The sequence below is a fragment of the Grampus griseus genome (assembly GCF_964374135.1).
Source record: "Grampus griseus genome assembly, chromosome: 8".
Taxonomy (NCBI): Eukaryota; Metazoa; Chordata; class Mammalia; order Artiodactyla; family Delphinidae; genus Grampus; species Grampus griseus.
Genome location: NC_139002.1, coordinates 62610342 through 62628945, shown reverse-complemented (window position 1 = coordinate 62628945; position 18604 = coordinate 62610342). Strand labels below are relative to the sequence as shown.

The 18604-nt window shown below is 38.3% G+C and overlaps 1 protein-coding gene across 1 annotated transcript in view; it reads left to right on the top strand.

The window, feature by feature from the left end:
* Positions 1-16515, top strand: part of LOC309826059 (interferon-induced very large GTPase 1-like) — a 31401-nt gene extending 14886 nt beyond the window's left edge. Inside the window, exon 3 of the mRNA XM_082660035.1 lies at positions 7472-16515. Coding sequence (XP_082516161.1) covers positions 7474-14772 — 7299 coding nt within the window. The 5' untranslated portion in view covers positions 7472-7473 and the 3' untranslated portion in view covers positions 14773-16515. The remainder of the gene's footprint in view (positions 1-7471) is intronic.
* The last annotated feature ends 2089 nt before the right edge of the window (positions 16516-18604 follow it).

Sequence of the window (18604 nt, the reverse complement as noted above, 5' to 3'; positions counted from 1 at the left end):
GATGGGAAAACAAAAGGAGGGAGAGGTTTGGAAATCAGGTGATGAGTCCAATTGGGACATCCTGTTTTGATCCAACTTCATGGGGAGTTCTGGCTGGTGAAGACCACATCTCTGTCTTAGGCTGATCCCTAGATTGGCTCTCCAAATGCATGTCTTCATGCCCTCACCCAGGTATTCAACTTTATTCTCCTCTCCCCTCAACTATCCACCAACAATCCCCAAACACGTGGCTGTCCCCTGCCCAGCCTAAAGGCTTTCTACAACTCATTAGCAACACAATGAAAACATGTTGTGAGCAGTGTTCTACATGGGGACATTAGGTTGGGTTGCTAATCATATTGTTCGAGTTCTCTCTGTATTTACTTATTTTTTCTTGGTTTGTTTTATCAGGTACCAAAAAACATACTAAATACTAAACCTTTGCCAAAGTAGTTGTGGATTATCAATTTCACCAAGTAATTCTGTAAACTTTGTTTTATTTTTATTGAACTTATTTTTTAGAGAGCTTTTAGGTTTACACATAAATAAGCAGAAGTTACAGAGATTTCCCATATACCTCTTGCCCCCGCACGTGTCATCTCCTGCATTATCAACATCCCCCAACAAAGTGGCACATCCGTTACAGTGATGAACCCACATTGAAAAATCAATTATCACTCAGAGTACGAAGTTTACATAGGTCTTGCACATTCTATGGGTTTTGAAAAACGTCTAATGAAGTGTAATGAACCCTTAAATATACAGAATAGGTTCACTGCCCTAAAAATCCTCTGTGCTCCTCCTACTCATTCTTTCCTTGTAACCACTCATCTTTCTGCTGACACCATAGTTTTGTCTTTTCCATAATGTCATACAGTTGGAATCATAAAGTATGTAGGTAGGCATTTTAGTTTCGCTTTTTACGCTTAGAAATATACTTTTAAGTTTCCTCCATGTCTTCTCATTTTTCATTTAATTTCACTTCATTCTTTTCATTTTTTTTTGAACTGAATAATATTCCATTGTCTAGATGTACCACAGTTTATTATCCATTGACCTATTGAAGGATATCTTGGTTACTTCCAAGTTTTTGAAATTATAAATAAAGCTGCTATGGACATCTGTGTGCCAGCTTTTGTGAGGTATAATTTAGGTAAATACCAAGGAGCATGATTGCTAATCATAAGGAAAAAGAATATTTGGTTTTCTAAGAACGAACCAAACTGACTTTCAAAGTAGCTATTCCGTTTGCACTCCCAGAAGCAATGAATATGAGCTTCTTTCATGCCAGACCCTTGTCAGCAACTGGAGTTGCCAGTGATCTGGATTTTGGCCATTCTAATAGGTACTTAGGCATATCTCATTTTATTGCACTTCATGGCTATTGTGTTTTATTACAAATTGAAGGTTTGTGGCAACCCTGCATCAAGCAAGTCTATTGGCACCATTTTTTTCTCTCCACAACCCCTGGCTTCCACGGATCTTTTTACGGTATCCAAAGTTTTGGCTTCCACTATTTCATATAGTTGGAATCATAAATTATGTAGCATTATCAGACTGATTTCTTTCACATAGCAATGTGATTTAAGGTTCTTCTATGTCTTTTCATGGCTTTATAGCTCAATTCTTTTTTTGCTAAATAATAATCCATTGTATGGATGTACCACAGTTTGTTAATCTATTAACCTACTGAAGGACCTCTTGTTTGCATCCAAGTTTGCAAATATGAATAAAGCTTCTATAGACATCATGGGGAGGTTTTGTGTAAACTTAAGTTTTCAACTCATTTGAGTAAATACCAAGTAGCTTTGTTGCTGGATCATACGGTAGGAGTACAGGGTTTTGTTTTGTTTTGTTGTAAGAAACTGCCAACCAGTCTTCCAAAGTAACTGTAACATTTTGCATTCCTACCAGCAATGTATGAGGGTTCTTAACCATCCTAATTGGTGTGTAGTGGCATCTTGTTTTAATTTGCAGTTCTCTAATGACTAAGACGGTGAGCATTTTTTCATGTTTATTTGCCATTTGTATATGTTTTTGTTAAAATATCTGTTCAAAAATGTTGCACCATTTTTAATTGGCTTGCTTGTTTTCTTACTGTTGAATTTTAAGGATTCTTTGTACATTTGGGATACCAGCCTTTTATTAGATATATAGTTTGCAAAGACTTGCTCCCAGGCTTTGGCTTATCTTTCCTTTTTTTAATTAAACAGCATCTTTCATACAACAGAAGTTTTAAAATTAATGAAGTCCACTTATCAACTTATTCTTTCATGGATCATGCTTTTGATTTTGTATCTAAAGTGTCATCGTCAATCCCAAGGTCACCTACATTTTCTCCTATGTTATCTTCTAGGAGTTTCATAGTTTTGCGTTTTAGATTTAGGTAATACGATCCATTTTGAGTTAATTTTGCGAGGAGTGCAAGGTCTGTACCTAGATTCATTTTTCTGCATGTAGATGTCCAGTTATTCCAGCACCCTTTGTTAAGACTATCCTTTCTTCCATTGGACTACCTTGACTCCTTTCTCAAGATCAGTTGACTACATTTGTGTGGGTCTATTCCTGGATCTTCTAGCCCATTCATCAATTCTATTTGTCTCCTTTTGCCAGTACCATACTGTCTTTTATTTTTTTTTAATCTTTATTGGAGTATAATAGCTTTACAATGGTGTGTTAGCTTCTGCTTTATAACGAAGTGAATCAGCTATACATATGCATATATCCCCATAGCTCCTCCCGCTTGCGTCTCCCTCCCACCCTCCCTATCCCACCCCTCTAGGTGGTCACAAAGCACCTTCATAGCTTCACAGTAAGTCTTGAAATCTGGGAGTGTCAGTATACTGACTTTGTTCTTCCCCCAATATTTTGTTGGCTATTCTGGGTCTTTTGCTTTCCTTGTAAACTTCAGAATCAAGTTGTTGATATCCACACAATAACTTGCTGGGTTTTGCCTGGGATTGCATTGTCTCTATAGATTAAGTTGGGAAGAATTGGTCTTAATATTAAACACAAAATATCTCTAAATTTATGCAGATATTCTTTGATTTCTTTCATCAGGGTTTTGTGGTTTTCCTTATATAGATCTTGAACATATTTTATTAGGTTTATACCTAAGTATTTCTTTTTTGAGGGTGCTAATTTAAATGATATTGTGTTTTTAATCTCAAATTCCAATTGTTTATTGCTAGCATATAAAAAAACAATAATTTTTGTAAGTTAACCCTTGCATCCTGCAACCTTGCTATATTCACTTACCAGTTCCAGGAGATTCTTCTGTTGTTGATTCTTTGGCATTTTTTACATAGACGATCATGTCATCTACAAACAAATACAGTGCTATTTATTTTTTCCCAATCTGTATATTTTTATTTCCTTTTCTTATTAGCTAACTCTTCCAACAGGATGTGTGATAGGAGTGATGAAACGGGATTCCTTTACCAATTCCATTTTAAGAGGAAAGCTTCTAGGTTCTTACCATTAAGTGTGATGTTAACAGTAGGGTTTTTGTTAGTGTCTTTTTATCAATTTCAAGAAATTCCCCTCTATTCCTAGTTTGCTGAAAGTTTTTATAATGAATGGGTGTTGGATTTTGTCAAATAGTTTTTCTCCATATATTGATATGATCATGTGATATTTCTTCTTAGTCTGTTGTGGTGTATTCCATTAATTGATTCTGAATGTTGAATCACTTTTGCATACCTGAGATAAATCCCACTTGGTTGTGGTGGATTATTCTTTTACACATTATTAGATTTAATTTGTTACTTTTTTTTCATGAGGGATATAGGTTTATAGTTCTCTTTCTTGTAATGTCCTTGACTGATTTTGGTATCAGGGTGATGTTGACCTCATGAATTAAATTAGGAAGTATTCCCTCTGCTTCTGTCCTCTGAAAGAGATTGTACATATTTGGTACAATTTCTTCCTTAAATGTTTGGTAGAATGCACCAGTGAATCCCACTGGGACTGATGCTTTCTGTTTTGGATGGGTTGTTAATCATTGATTCAATTTTTTTTAATACACACGGGCCTATTCAGATTACCTATTTCCTTTCATGTAAGCTATGATAGCTTGTTGTCTTCCAAGGAACTAGTGCATTTCATCTAGGTTATCAAATTTGAGAGCAAACAGTTGTTCATAGTACTCTTTTCTTCATCCTCTTAATGTCTGTAGGATTCATATTCATAACCCCTATTTTATTTCCAGTATTAGTAATTTGTGCCTTCCCTCTTTCTTTTCATAGTCTGAATTATCACTTTTGTTGGTATTTTCATAGAATCAAATTATGGTTTTATTGATTTTCTCTACTGATTTCCTGTTTTCAATTTTATTGGTTTCTGCTTTAGTTTTCATTATTTCTTTTCTCTTGCATATTTAAATTTAATTTCCTCTTCATTTCCTAAGGTGGAAACTTAGATTATTGATTTCAGATAATTTTTTCTTACATATGCATTCAATGTAAATTTCCCTCAAGCACTGCTTTCAGTGTAGCCCACAAATTTTGATAAGCTCTATGATCAAGTGTTTTTGTTACTTCATTTTTTCTCTGTTAGTTGGACAGTTACTCTTCTGTTTGACATTATATTAGAAATTGCAACATATATTCTACTTAACAAATGGCACCAAAATCAATAGAATCTCTGACCCTCCTCTCAAATACCGCAAGGACCTGTTGGTGATATTTTCCTTCTCCTGAAAAAACATGCTTTAGTAGTTCATTCAATGTGCATTTCCAAGTAGCAGACTCTGTCAACGTGTTCTTTTCAATCATGTTTTTCTTCCACCGTAACTCTTTAAGGATATCTAACTCTGTATAGAATCCGAGTTTGTCAGCTATTTTCTTTCAATATTTAAAATTCCATTCCACTGGCTTCTGGCTTCCATCAGTGCTGCTGAGAAGTCAGCCCTCTCTCTAATTATTAGTTGTTTGAAGATAAAATCTGTTTTTCTCTAAATGCTTTGTTTTTGCTGTTTTGTTTTATTTTCTGCAGTTCCACTATGATATGTCTGATTGTGAATTTATTTGCCCTCCTTGGTGTATGCCAAGGTCTTAAATGTTGGCTTTAATTTGTAGTGGAAATATTTCAGTTGCTTAAAATTTATTTACCTCTTCCATCAGATATTACTTCACTATCCAGTAAATTCCTTGAGGCTCCAAAGAATCTGTCTTAAAAATTTATCTAGATATTTTAGATATCTTCAGTTGAAAAAGTTGTTCTGAGTTTCTGAGTCTGCCATAAATCTAAGTGACATTGGGGAAGATGGAAAGCACAAAATAAGAATGAGTGTAGATGAGATGACAATTATAGAAATCCAATAAAGACAAGGTGAAGGCAAAATCTTTTGGAGAGCTGGTAGGGGATTAAAAAGAATTGAGATTGAAGAGAGATTTAAATGGATAAATTGAAAGGACATGGTGAACTGCATTCATGTCAGCAGGAAGAAGGATGAGTAGGACACCCATTGACACAGAAGTACGATAGTGACATTCAGTAGGACAGGAATTCCAAAAAGAGGGGAAACCTGAATAATGTGTGAAGTTGCGACACGTAAAATCTCATTTCATCTGCTGCCCAAAGATATGTCCAAAGGCATTGGGGAGAAAAACATAACACTGAGGAAACACTGAATACTAGAACATTTGGTCCTACATCCACACATTAAGATGGCATCAGTAGAAAAGAGATCTTCATAATCCATATACAGTTCATAATATAAAAGTTATTCATAATACAAAGATATTATTAACTAGTGTCAGATGAAGAGTAAGAAGTGAGCGACAAGTAGAAACCAGGTAAGAAGTGCATTTTATTTATTTACTGAGACATAATTAACATATAACATTGCATAAGTCTAAGGTATACACCATGCTGATTTGATACATTTATATATTGCAATATTACCAACATAGAGTTAGCTAACACCTCTATCACATCACAAGATCATTTCTTTATTGTGGTGGGAACAATTAAGATATAGTGTCTTGGTAAATTTGAAGTTTATAACACAGTGTGTTGCTTATAATCACTATCTGAACATTAGATGTCTAGGACTTATTTATCTACTGGTTGCACATTTGTACCCTTAAACAACATCTCCCTAATTCCTACACCTTCCAACCCCTTGTAACAAGCATCCTACTCTCTGGTTTTTACTAGTTTGGCTTTTTAGATTCTACACATAAGTGATATTATACAAGATTTGTCTTTCTCTGTCTGACTTATCTCACTTAGCATAATACGCTCAAGGTCCATCTGTGTTGTCACACACACATGGCAGGATTTTCTTCTTTCTCATGACTGAATAATATAAATATTCCCTTGTGTGTGTGTGTAGTAAATCTTTATCTGTTTAGCCATGGACTGACACTTAGGCTGTTTCCATATCTTGGCTATTGCGAATAATGCTGCAATAAACATGGAAGTGCATATATCTCTTCAATTCTCTGTCTTCACTTCCTTTGGATATATATCCAGAAGTGGATGCTGGACAATATTGTGGTCCTATTTTTAATTTTTGAGGAACCTCCACAATCTTTTCTATAGTGGCTGAACCAACTTATATTCTCAGCAATAGTATACAAGTGTTCCCGTTTTCTCCACACCCTCTCCAGCATTTATTATTTGTAGACTATTTGATGATGGCCATTATGACTGGTGTGAGGTGATACCTCATTGTGGCTTTGATTTGCAGTTCTCTAACAATTAGCAATGTTGAGCATCTTTTCACATGCTTGTTGGCCATCTCTTCAGGGAAATGTCTTTTTAGGTCTTCTGCCCATTTTTTGCTAATCCCATTCTTTTAATGTAGCTGTCCAGTTTTCCCAGCACCACTTATTGAAGAAACTGTCTTTTCTCCATTGTGTTCTTACCTCTTTTGTTGTAGATTAACTGACCATAAGTGTGTAGATATACTTCTGGGCTCTCTATTCTGTTCCATTGATCTATGTGTCTGTTTTTAGGCCAGTACCATGCTGTTTTGCTTACTGTAGCTTTGTAGTATAGTCTGAATCAGGGAATGTGATACCTCCAGCTTTCTTTTTTCCTCAAGACTGCTTTGGCAATTTGGTCTTTTGTGGTTCCAAATAAATTTTAGGATTATTTGTTCTACTTTTGTGAAAAGTGTCATGGGTATTTTGATAGTGATTGTATTAAATCTATAGATTGCTTTGTGTAGTATGCACATTTTAACAACATTAATTCTTCTAATCCAGGAACAGAGGATATCTTTCCATTTCTTTGTATCATTTCCAAATTTCTTCATCAGTATTTATAGTTTTCAGAGTATAGGTCTTTCACCTTCTTGATTAAGTTTATTCCCAGATATTTTATTCTTTTTAATGTGATCATAAATGGGACTGCTTCCTCAATTTCTTTTTCTGATAGATCATTATTAGTGTATAGAAAAGCATCAGATTTCTGCAAATTAATCACAGAGTTCTGTATATTAACATGCCAAAGGCTAAATGAGTGTCTTTTCGTCCCACAGCCATGGACACAGAAGAGTCTACCCCTAATGAGCTCCTGCTCAGAGACAAAAATGGGCAAGATCTCCAAGAGATGTTGAGAGAAGTAGGATTGGCAGTTGAGTACTGGTTGCCCAAGCTGCAGGAACACCTGGGTGTGACCTGTGCCCAAGCCTTACAACACCTAGAAGAAAAAGAACTCCAGAAGCTGCAATCCCAGGCACAACATCCCTGGGAGAAAAGGGCCCTGGAGAAGCTGCTTAACCTGTCATACTCAAATACTCTTTCAGAGTTACAGGAGTCTCAGGTGGAAACAATAAAGAAAAGGCAGAAGCAGGCAGAACAGGCACTGCAGGAGCTAAGAGAGATGCTGGCAGAAGGGAGGCAGCGACAGGAAGAGGCAGTGAGGAAAAAGGAAGCAGAGCTGATGCAGGCAATGGAGATCCCCAAAGAGTTCTGGCCACGTCCCGAAAAGTCCCTAAGAGATGTCACGGAAAACATGCTGGGACAACTCAAACTTATGGAGGAGACACTGTCTCACAGGAAGAACCTTCCAGATAGAGAGCTGGTGCGACATGCATCTGGAGGACTAGCCCTTCAGGGAGTTTACAAAACCAGTAATCAAAGGGGCCTGACAGAGAAGAAAGAGGAGCTACTCGGTGTCCCCAAGGAGTTCTCACTCTGTGGCCCTGCGCAGAGTACACGGATGGAAACAAAGGAATTTACATCTTCTCAACAAGAATCCATGTTCATCCAGGCTGTAGAGAAGCTGGGCTTCAGTGTAACTGCCTCGGCAAAGGGTGGAGGTTGGGGATTTAGCCTGGAAGCTGCTATGAATCAGAGCAAACATTCAGAATCCAAGGAAACCCAACAGTCACATTCTAAGCACTCTTACTTCTGCTCAACCAAGTTCAGCTACATCCCACTGGCCTCCTGCCACTTTCCCACTGACCAGCTCCAGCTCTCCAAGGCTGCTCTACAGGAATTGAAATGCATTGAAGACCTTTCAGGTCAGCCAGAAGACCCAGACAAACTTCCCTTGCTGAGGCGCAGGACTGAAGCCTTCTTCCACAGGTTTGGCTCTCATGCTAACCAGGGCCCTCTGCACCTGGGAGGAATCTACTGGTGGAAAGCCATTTCAGAGGGCTTCCAAAGTGAGCAGCTGGCAGAAGTGAAACAGCAAGCTGCAGAGGCCCTGGATATTTACATAAGGGGCAGCTACAGTGGCTTTGGAGTGAATGTTGCTGCAGGTGTGGATGTGTCAGACTCTCATTCAAAAACAGCCTCTCAGAGAACAACCTTCCAAAATCTCCAAACCAAAGTCCAATTATCTGTGGCCCAGACAGGTGGCCCACCAGAAGCAAATGGCCTTTCACAGTGGAAAGCTGGCCTCGTTGCCAATAATCAAACCTGGTGTGTCATTGACCGGGGAATTCAGCTGGTGCCCGTTTGGGACATCATCCTCACCAGCCACCGAAGCGATTTTAAGGATCCTTGTCAGGTAGCTAACTGCCTGAAAGACAGCTACACTGCTCTGACTGGTCTTACTGCCCAGATCCAGGAGGGAGAAGAATTACTGAGTGTTGAGAAGGAGGCTAGGCTTTTCCTAGAGGATGTGAAATCCTGGGAGGTATCTGATCCTGAAGAGCAGCTTAAAAAGCTGATAAATTTCATGCAAAGATTGAGTGAAAAAATAAAAAGTTATAACACTTGGACTAATATATGCCTCACAGATAGGGGTCTGCAGAATTTTCTGGTAGACACTGTCAACTTCTGCAAAAAGCATTCCATATATGAAACTAAATTTATTAAATCTCAGTTGCGCAGCCTTTTGGATCCTCACATCTACAAAGTGACAAACTTTCCTCAGGCTCATTCCATCATGCAGTGGCTATTTCAGTCAGAACCAGAGGAAGAGAATGTCAATATCACCCAATTTTCTGAATTAATTAAAATCTTTAAAAAAAACCAGAATGACCTTATGGAAGTTAAGGCCAAGTCTGAATCCACAGAATCAGTGGAGGAAGCTCAAAGCAAGGTGACTTATGAGGTCACCTTGTCTCTTGGCTGCTTCTTGAGATACCTCCAAGAAACGGGGCAGCCAGACACACACATCTTGCTACTTTTGATTGCAGCTGGTGCAGGATATCATGTGGTAAACAATACATTTCAGTATCTCCTTGGGTGTGATGAGTTAGACTTCCTACTGGATAAAATGCAAACTGCCCTAGATAAATACCAAGAGCTCAAAAATATTTGCAACTACAAGGCTCAGGCATTCCTGGTGCTCACAGGTCTGACAGCTACACTTGGCATCAAAGTTGCTTCTCCAGAAGAGAAAACAGAACGCTTGGCATTAGTAAGACATCACATGGGACAGTCTTTGTCTAAAGAAGTTGTACATGTCCTCACCAAACCTGGGGCAGATCATGATTGGGAAAACCTAGAAAAAGACTTGAGATTGCTCATTGATGAGGATTATGAGGCCACCGTCTCTTCATTGCAAATGGAGGATGTGAAAAAACAATTGCAAAGTCTTTTCCATGGAAAGAAACAGCCCCATGAACCACATGATAATGAAAGTAACAAACAGGAGGTCATAGAAAATAGAGCCTTCCTAGAAATACTCCAGCGTCTAGGCCTAGAACATTACTACCCAAAAATGATGAGCAGAGCTAACTTCCATATGATCTACAAGAATCCTGTGTACAACACCCAGCCCTGCTCTGAAAGAGAGCTTCCCTTCTATTTCCTACAGAAGCTACTGATGCTGGATTATGGGCTGAGATACCTGATCATTAAGGATGATGAATACACAGAGAAGCAAGTCTATCCAAGCACCTCAAATCAAGAAAAGGAGGCTTTTGATCCATATGAAGATCTATTTGAAGACAGTAATAGCACCACTAATCCTTCAGCAACCACTAATGCCAGGCCCTACATTCACCCTATGGATATACAGATGGCAATTCTTCACTGTGCAGATGATTTTGCCAGACAATACATTTTGGCCAAACTTTCCATTTGTCAGTTTGCCCTCCCCCTTCTCATACCTAATCCTTGCAATGCTCAAATTGAATTCTCTCTCTGGTCTCTCAGTCAAATTAGGAGGAGCTGGCAGCAAACAGGGAAATCAATAAAAGAGGAGAAGGACAATTACAAAAATCAGCAGATGTGTCGTGTCTCTACCCCCATTGTGTCTTTTATTAGAGTTGGAAACGGCTTCTCTGCCTCCAAATCTCAGATCATGAACTGTCTTCTCAGTAAAAGGAAACATGATGTCTTTTTTCACCGACATTGCAAAGGGAGCAGCAAAGACTGTCTCTTGATGGGAGGTGTGGTGGAAGTTGCCTGGTTCTGTCCTGGGGGTGAAGATCAGGACAGGTTTGACAACTGCCTGACCTTCATCAATCTTCATGGAGATGCAAAGGAACATGAGAAGCAACTTGCCTTTTTGCAGGAGGTCTCTTCTCTCATTGTGGTCCTCATGTCAACTTCTGATGACAATAAAGAAACCCGAAAAATTGTCCATGACCTGTGTCAGAAATCAAAAACTTTAATCTGTTTGCTTGATGATAAAGAAAAAACCATGGCAAATAACTCTGGCCCAAGAGTGAGAATTGGGGTCAGGAACAGAAATGAGGCAGAATTAATAGAGGAGCTCACAACTACAATCAGACGTTTGTTAGAGCTTTCTGACACTGCACTCAGCTTGGAGAACTGTGCCCAAATTGCTCGCAAGCAAGGATTGCTTATTGATGAAGACCAGAGAGAATGCAAGGAAGCCAAAGAAAAGGCAGAGATTCTAATGGCCCTACTGGGAGAAATGGAAATACCTCAGATGAAGGAAAATTTACTACCCCTTCAGGGAAAACTGTGGCAACTTTGGTGTAAAAAGGACAAAGAACTCTATCATCTGAGAGAAAAAGGGAATCGAAGCATTGAACAACACAAGAGTGAGATTGAGACAGATAAACAAATGATACGATGTCAACAGTTGAGAAAAGCCTTTCCTCTCAATGATTTAATGCATTCTGTCCTTGAAATTCTCCAAAATCATTCAGAAACTCATACCAAACTCTACTTCTTGCAATGGCTGAGTGTGTTTTTAGACAATTTGACTGCAGGACACTTGGAAAAACTAAATGAGAAGAAAAAGGCATTGTGGTCACTGGTCCAAAAAGAAAAGCAAGAGGCACCAAAGAGCAACTCTCTGAAAGGCTTGCAGAATGAGATAGAAGTTATCTCCAGAGAGATTAGTGACTGCACCTTGGGAATTGAGCAACTTCTCAGAGAAGTTGGCCAGATCTATGAAGCTCTGGAAGAAGCTTCATCCATGAAAGATACCCTATTTCTCTCCCTTCCCCACATTGCTGCAGATCTGATGCTATCTGGTTTTCCCATTGAGCTAATGGATGGGGATGCTTCTTATGTGCCCCTGAGGTGGGTGGCAGCTGTTTTTGACAAGGTCTCTGAGAAACTTGGAAACAAACGGCTCTTTGTTCTCTCTGTCCTTGGCCTGCAGAGCTCAGGGAAGTCCACCCTGCTGAATGCACTTTTTGGGCTGCAGTTCACTGTCAGTGCTGGGAGGTGTACCCGGGGGGCCTACATGCAGCTTCTGAAGGTGGAGGAGACATTTGCAAAGGAACTTGGCTTTGACTTTGTGCTTGTTGTGGACACAGAAGGACTTCGGGCCCCAGAACTCAGCAACAAGTCCCAGAATCGTGACAATGAGTTGGCAACCTTTGTCATCGGACTTGGAAACTTGACTCTGATCAATATTTTTGGGGAAAATCCATCAGAAATGCAAGATATTCTACAAATAGTTGTCCAAGCTTTTCTGAGGATGAAACAAGTAAAAATATCTCCTAGTTGCCTCTTTGTTCATCAGAATGTGGGAGAGATTACAGCTAAAGACCAAACTATGGAAGGACGAAGGCGGCTAGAGCAGAGACTGGATGAAATGGCAGCAACAGCAGCTGAAGAAGAGCAGTGCTCAGATGTAACCCGCTTTCGTGATGTCATTAAGTTTGATGTTAATACCCATGTCTACTACTTTGCTCACCTCTGGGATGGCAATCCCCCAATGGCCCCTCCCAATCTTCGTTATAGCCACAATGTCCAAGAACTGAAAAGCAGAATTCTTGTGACTGCCCAACAGGAATCTAGGGGAAGCATCATGAAGATATCAGATGTAAAATTCCGAGTTCAAGATTTGTGGAGAGCACTATTGAATGAAAACTTTATTTTCAGTTTCAGGAATACCCGAGAGGTCATGGCCATGAGCAAACTGGAAACCATGTATAACTACTGGACATGGGAGTTGAGGAGTCATGTGCTGAGCATACAGGACCAGCTGATCAACCAGATTCAGAATGAAAAAATCCAGATACTCGAAACACACACAATTGAGGCTCCAGTTACAGAGAAATATGAAACCATCAAGCAAGAACTTGAAAAATATTTTAATGAAGACCCAGATAGTGAAGTGCTGGTACAGTGGAAAGGAAATTTTGAAAATAAGCTAATAATCCTTAAAGAGGCATTCATTTTAGACAGCCAAAGAAAAGCCAAAGAACTTCTTAGTTTTAAAAAGAATCAAGAAAAACTGCATAACAAAAAATCAGGTTATGAAAAGGAATTATTGGAAAAAAGCCGAGAGTTGGCTTTAACTGTAAAGGGCACCCAACTGAGTGAGGAAGAGCTACATGAGAAATTCAACACACTTTGGAAAAAATGGGTCTATGATTTGTCCTCAACTCACTCTCCAATCGCAGAGCCTAAAATTGAAGTGGATTCTGAAAACATCCTTTTGGATTATTTCAAAAAGGAGAAAGACAGGGCAAGCATACTGAATAAAAATTATGGAGAAAACTTTGAAATCAAATATGACAAACATATCAAAATGAACAAGAAATATTTGAACTTAGTTACAATGACATTAGAGGTCCAGGATAAAGAGTCCATAAATATGACTACTAACCGCATTGTTTCAAAAGTTAATGAAACTATTGACAACATTTGTAGGCAAAAGCATGATTACAATCCAGCTTATTTCTATGAAATCCTGAGAATAATAGATGAGGAGGTGAAATCTGCACCCACTAAGGAAAGATACACATTTACAAGAAAATATGAAATAGACTTATCCTTGTATTTATTCCAAAGAGCATCAATGAAGTTTCATCATATGCACAAGGAATTCAAGAGAGCAAATGATCCTGTAAACTATCTGGAAAGCAAGAAAGATGATTTCTTCATGAGTTTTAAGATCTCTTGTCAGGGAGCAACCTCAATTAAAACATTTGTTGATTTTCTGTGGCACAAACTCACCACTGCTGTCTCCAACACCATAAAGAAAAACATGGCCCGCAAAATTGCTGGGGACATGCAAGCCACCTGCCCGGCATTCAATGGAAACAGGGCTAACCTGGAGAAACACATTCTCATCTCTCTGGCAGAAGAGGAAAATTTTGATAATTTTTGGCAGTACATTCATAATCCGGAATCATATTTTAAGAATTACATTGAAAACCACATTAAAAGATATTGTTCTGACAAAGGAAGTGAAAAAATGAAGACATTTTTAAAAATAAGTTCAGATGAAATCAAGAATGCCATCCTCTCAGCTATTCAGGCATCCACAGCAGTAGCTAAAGATAAAAGCAGCACTGTGTCTGGGTGGTTGGATTTGTTCTGTGATCACCTGGGGAGTAACTTGATCTTTCCACGAAAAGACTTGATAAGCATTGAACACCAGGAGATAAAAGATATTGATTTTCTCAAAGAAGCCATGAGTACAGCTTTGGATCCTGAAATGAAGAGAGTAGAACAGAATGATTTGTATATGTTTGTAGAAGAAATCGTTCCTGAAATCCAGAAAATGCTCACTGAACATCTCTGTGGCTGCTGGAAACAGTGTCCCTGCTGTAGAGCAATTTGTACAAACACAATCCCTATGCATGATGGAGACCACAGTGTTCCCTTCCATCGTCCACAGGCTGTCAGTGGAGGAAGGTGGTACAAAACAGACCATTTTGTCATTGATTGCTGTACCAGTCTGGTAGCAAGTGATTGTGTTTTGGTTTTCGGAGATGGCAGGGAAGTCCCATATAAGAACTATCGACAGGCAGGAGGGGAATATGCCAGGTGGAGTATCACCCCAGACACATCCACCCAGCCATACTGGAAATGGTTTGTCTGCCACTTCAGATTAAAGCTACAAGAAAAATATCTCCAAAGATTTGTAGGTAAAGGTAAAATTCCTGATGCATGGGACAAAATTAAGAAACAGGATGTGCTTAATGACTTGAAAGAAAATTAATACTCAATGACCACAAAACAGCCCCAGTATCTGAACAAAGGAGGCACATTACCTGAGGAAGGCTAAAATATCACCCACTCATAAGGAAAACATCCCTTATATCAATTTTTTCAATTGAAACATCTAAAACTAAATCAGTTAACAGCAAGAGTTGAAGACTTGCTGAGAAAGAACTTCATTTTTCTTTGCCTCAATTCCTTTTGCTTTAAAAACAGATTACTAAAATATATGAGTACATGATAAAATCAAATAAAATCCATTTAAAATACCTACTTCATATTTTAAACTATTATTCTGAATGTTATTTTTTATTTTTAAATATATAATGTTATTTAAAGTCACAAGAAAGTCATTTTCATAGAGGGAAGTTAAAATCATTGCAGACTGCCACAAATTCTATAGAATAACTACACAGTTTAACCAATATACAGTTCTTGACTGGAATCTACAAATTCTTTTCAGTTCTAAGTGTATTTTTTTTACCCTCAGAAATTTGTGAGGAAGAGTTATTAATGCTTGAATGCAAAAACATTCATGGAAAATTCATGATTCCCAATTCCCAAATATAGTGCTTTTTAGGGATATCCTGTTATAGGAAATGAAAAAAAAAAACAAAAAAAAAGCCCAGAAACTTGACCAGCATAGAGCCTGCATCAATTCTGGAAACATTATTCAAAAAATATGGAAAATAGAAGTTAAATAACTTTTTCTTATTTAACCATTATCCTCCTCTTCCCTGGTGCCTTGGCACTTGCCTGTGCATGTTTTTTAAAAAAGGAAAAGAAAAAATTCACAGGAGCTTAGGTATTCAAAGCCTAGAGCTATGTACAAGTCTGAAAAGGACTGGTTAATGGAACAAGATTTATGACAAGGTAAAAAGGGCCATTTTAATCAAGGCTGTGGACAAGGTCAAATTTGATTAAGCCATGATCATTTAATCATTAATGATTAAAAAAAACTATTCCTTCAAGACTAAAATGTCAAAAAATATATAGTTTTGTGTGGTGATATTTCAAAAAGAGATGCTTTTTACGTATTAAAAGGTAAGAAAATGCTTATCTCCAAATCAGGCACCCTTGTGACTTTTCACAGTATTTGAGCCATAGGGTCATGATCAGAAATAAAAATGAAGAACATGCTGAAGCCAACCAAGGATCTGAGAGGGGAAGGAAATCTCCCTTCTGCAAACTTTTACCTTCTAAAGCAATGACTTTTGCTAGGTTCTCAAAGCTGATGATCTGAAGGAATCCTGATGCAAAGAAAAAAGATTATTCATGCCTGACATAAGGGCATCCATTGGCTTCCATTTCAGGGTACACTGTCTACCCGTCCATAGCCAGTGAAAACAGACAGTACAAAGAGCAATCAAAGGACTTGGATCTTCAGAGCTGGGAGACAGGAGCGTTCACTCTGCTATCTTTGTGCCCCAAGGCTTCAAGCATACTCTCAGTTTCAGGTCAAATGACCATGTTTCCAGAAGAAATCCTGGAACAGAAAAATTATATGGAAAACAGATGTTCTTGGACAGTAGGGTTTCCCTTTTGTTCTCTAAAAAAATAGCCTCACTGAGAGTTGGAACTAGTAGGATAAAGTTGAAATAGTGATAAAAACAGAACCCATGCATAATATACGCATACCTGTTTCTGACATAGCTGCATCCTTGATAACTGTGCAATGTTAACATTCGCTGAATGCCTTTCATATTTGTTTAATGAATCCATTAAAACTTTTAACTAAAAAGTATTATATATCATATATTAACTTTGATTTTTCACGCCAAATTGTTGTGCATAAAAAAATTAATTTTTTGATAAATTCCTCAGGCATTTAAGTAGAGTGATTATTAAATGAAATTCAGAGGCTGTGTCAAGAACCCAAAATGGCTAGACATAAGTTGGGAATGAGAGAAGATGGCTATGTGTAAATGTGGTTTTCTATGATAGTAGTGGATGGTAAAGTGCCATCAACATAGGGTAAGGATTAAAGGGTCAGTGGGTTGAGGTCACTGAGGGAGATCTTAGGAACAGTGGAGTAGGGTGAATGGAGTCAGTAGGGATGAGAATCATATGGTCATCAAAAATGGGAGATGACGGGCCCAGTGTAGGTCACAGATTAGAGATGGCCAGAGTTGTAAGGTCAATAGAGGTATAGTTCACATGGTCAGTGGAACAGGTCTCTCAGAGTCACTGAAAGTGGGGATCATGGAAACATAGGAATTGGGGGTCACCACATCAATAGACTTCAGGGATTTCCAGAGTAAGTTAAGCAAGAGAGGACAAGGCCTGCAGGGATGGGGCTAGGAGGGTGTTGGATTCTAAGACAAGTTCAAATAACATGAATAAGAGGTGAGTTGCTTAAATGAAGCTGGAAATTTGCACTAAAAAGATTTTCACTTAGGTCTCTCTCCCTCTCTCTCTCTCTCTCTCTCTCTCTCTCTCTCTGAGAGAGGATATAAATACGGGAAGGTCAATTGAATAAGGTGTGTTATGGACAAAATATTTCTGTCATCCATAAATTCATATGTTGAAGCCCTAATCCCCAGCGTGATTTTAGAGGGGGCCTTGGGAGATAATTAGGGTGAGATGAGTTCATGAGGGAAGGGTCCTCATGATGAGATTAATGTCCTTATAAGAAGAGACATCAGAGATATCTCTCTCCCTCCCCAGGAGCATGAATCAAGGAAAGATCATATGAGCACACTGCAATATGTGTAATAAAGCAAGCCAGGAAGAGAGCTCTCATCAGGAACCAAATCAGCCAGCATCTTGATCTTAGATGCTCTAGAACTGGAAGAAATAAATTTCCATTGTCTAAGACACCTGGTCTGTAGTGTTTTGTCACGGCAGCCCAAGCTGACTAAAATGAGGTGTGCCTAAAAATTGGCCCCCTTAAGGTTTGGGATGCTTTTCCCTTAGACTATGGAAAAAAACATATGAAACATAAAACTTTTAATTTTTCCCCTTCCTTCAAATTTGTAATTATCTTTAATCATTCTCTTTAATCAGTCTAACCCTTCAGTAAGGTCTAAAAAAGCCATTTAGCCCTTTCTAGTAGTGCTGTGACACATAAATAGACAAAACAGAGAAGGAAAATGTGAGCACTACCAATAATAGTATCATGATAATGACTGTACTGATATCTTTGCAATAGTAGTAACTGTGATATCTTGGGCAGGTAGTTTAACCTCTCTTTGTTCAAGTGCCCTGTCTGTAAGAGTGCATTTCTCATTCTGCTACTGGGAAGTATAAATGAATTCCTATTTAAAAAACATTTAAGACAGAAGCAAACACAGAGTACTTTATAAGTGTAAGTTATTATTATGTTATACTACCACTCCTAAGTTCCTTATTCCTTTGCATTTGAGTAGCATTTTATTAGGAACACACTGATGGGTTAAGATAGTCTCATCTGAGGTTCATTGGCAGGAATATTCAACCAGGACCCCTTGGGAAATCACAATTGAGAATACAGTAAGTTCTCAATAAATGTGGTTATAACTTATGGCTCAAAATGAATCTCGATATATTGATGTCCCACAGTACTTTATCTGTAGTCATACCTCTTTCAAAAACTAATCCATCAGTCAAAGACGTAGACAAGTCATTGTCACAATTCTTTAACAGCATAGAAGATAATATGTCTTAGGTTATTCAAAAGGTCCAAGACCTGGATTCACACACAATTGATTTATTAGAAAAGCTATCCCAGTAAAAAAAGAATAAGGGTAAGCAAGAGGGGGAATGTAACTTAAGGTGAGGGAATAAATTAGTAAGTATGCAAATTCTGAGAGGTAGAAAATGTCTTTCAATTCTAGTTAACAACCACAAACTCG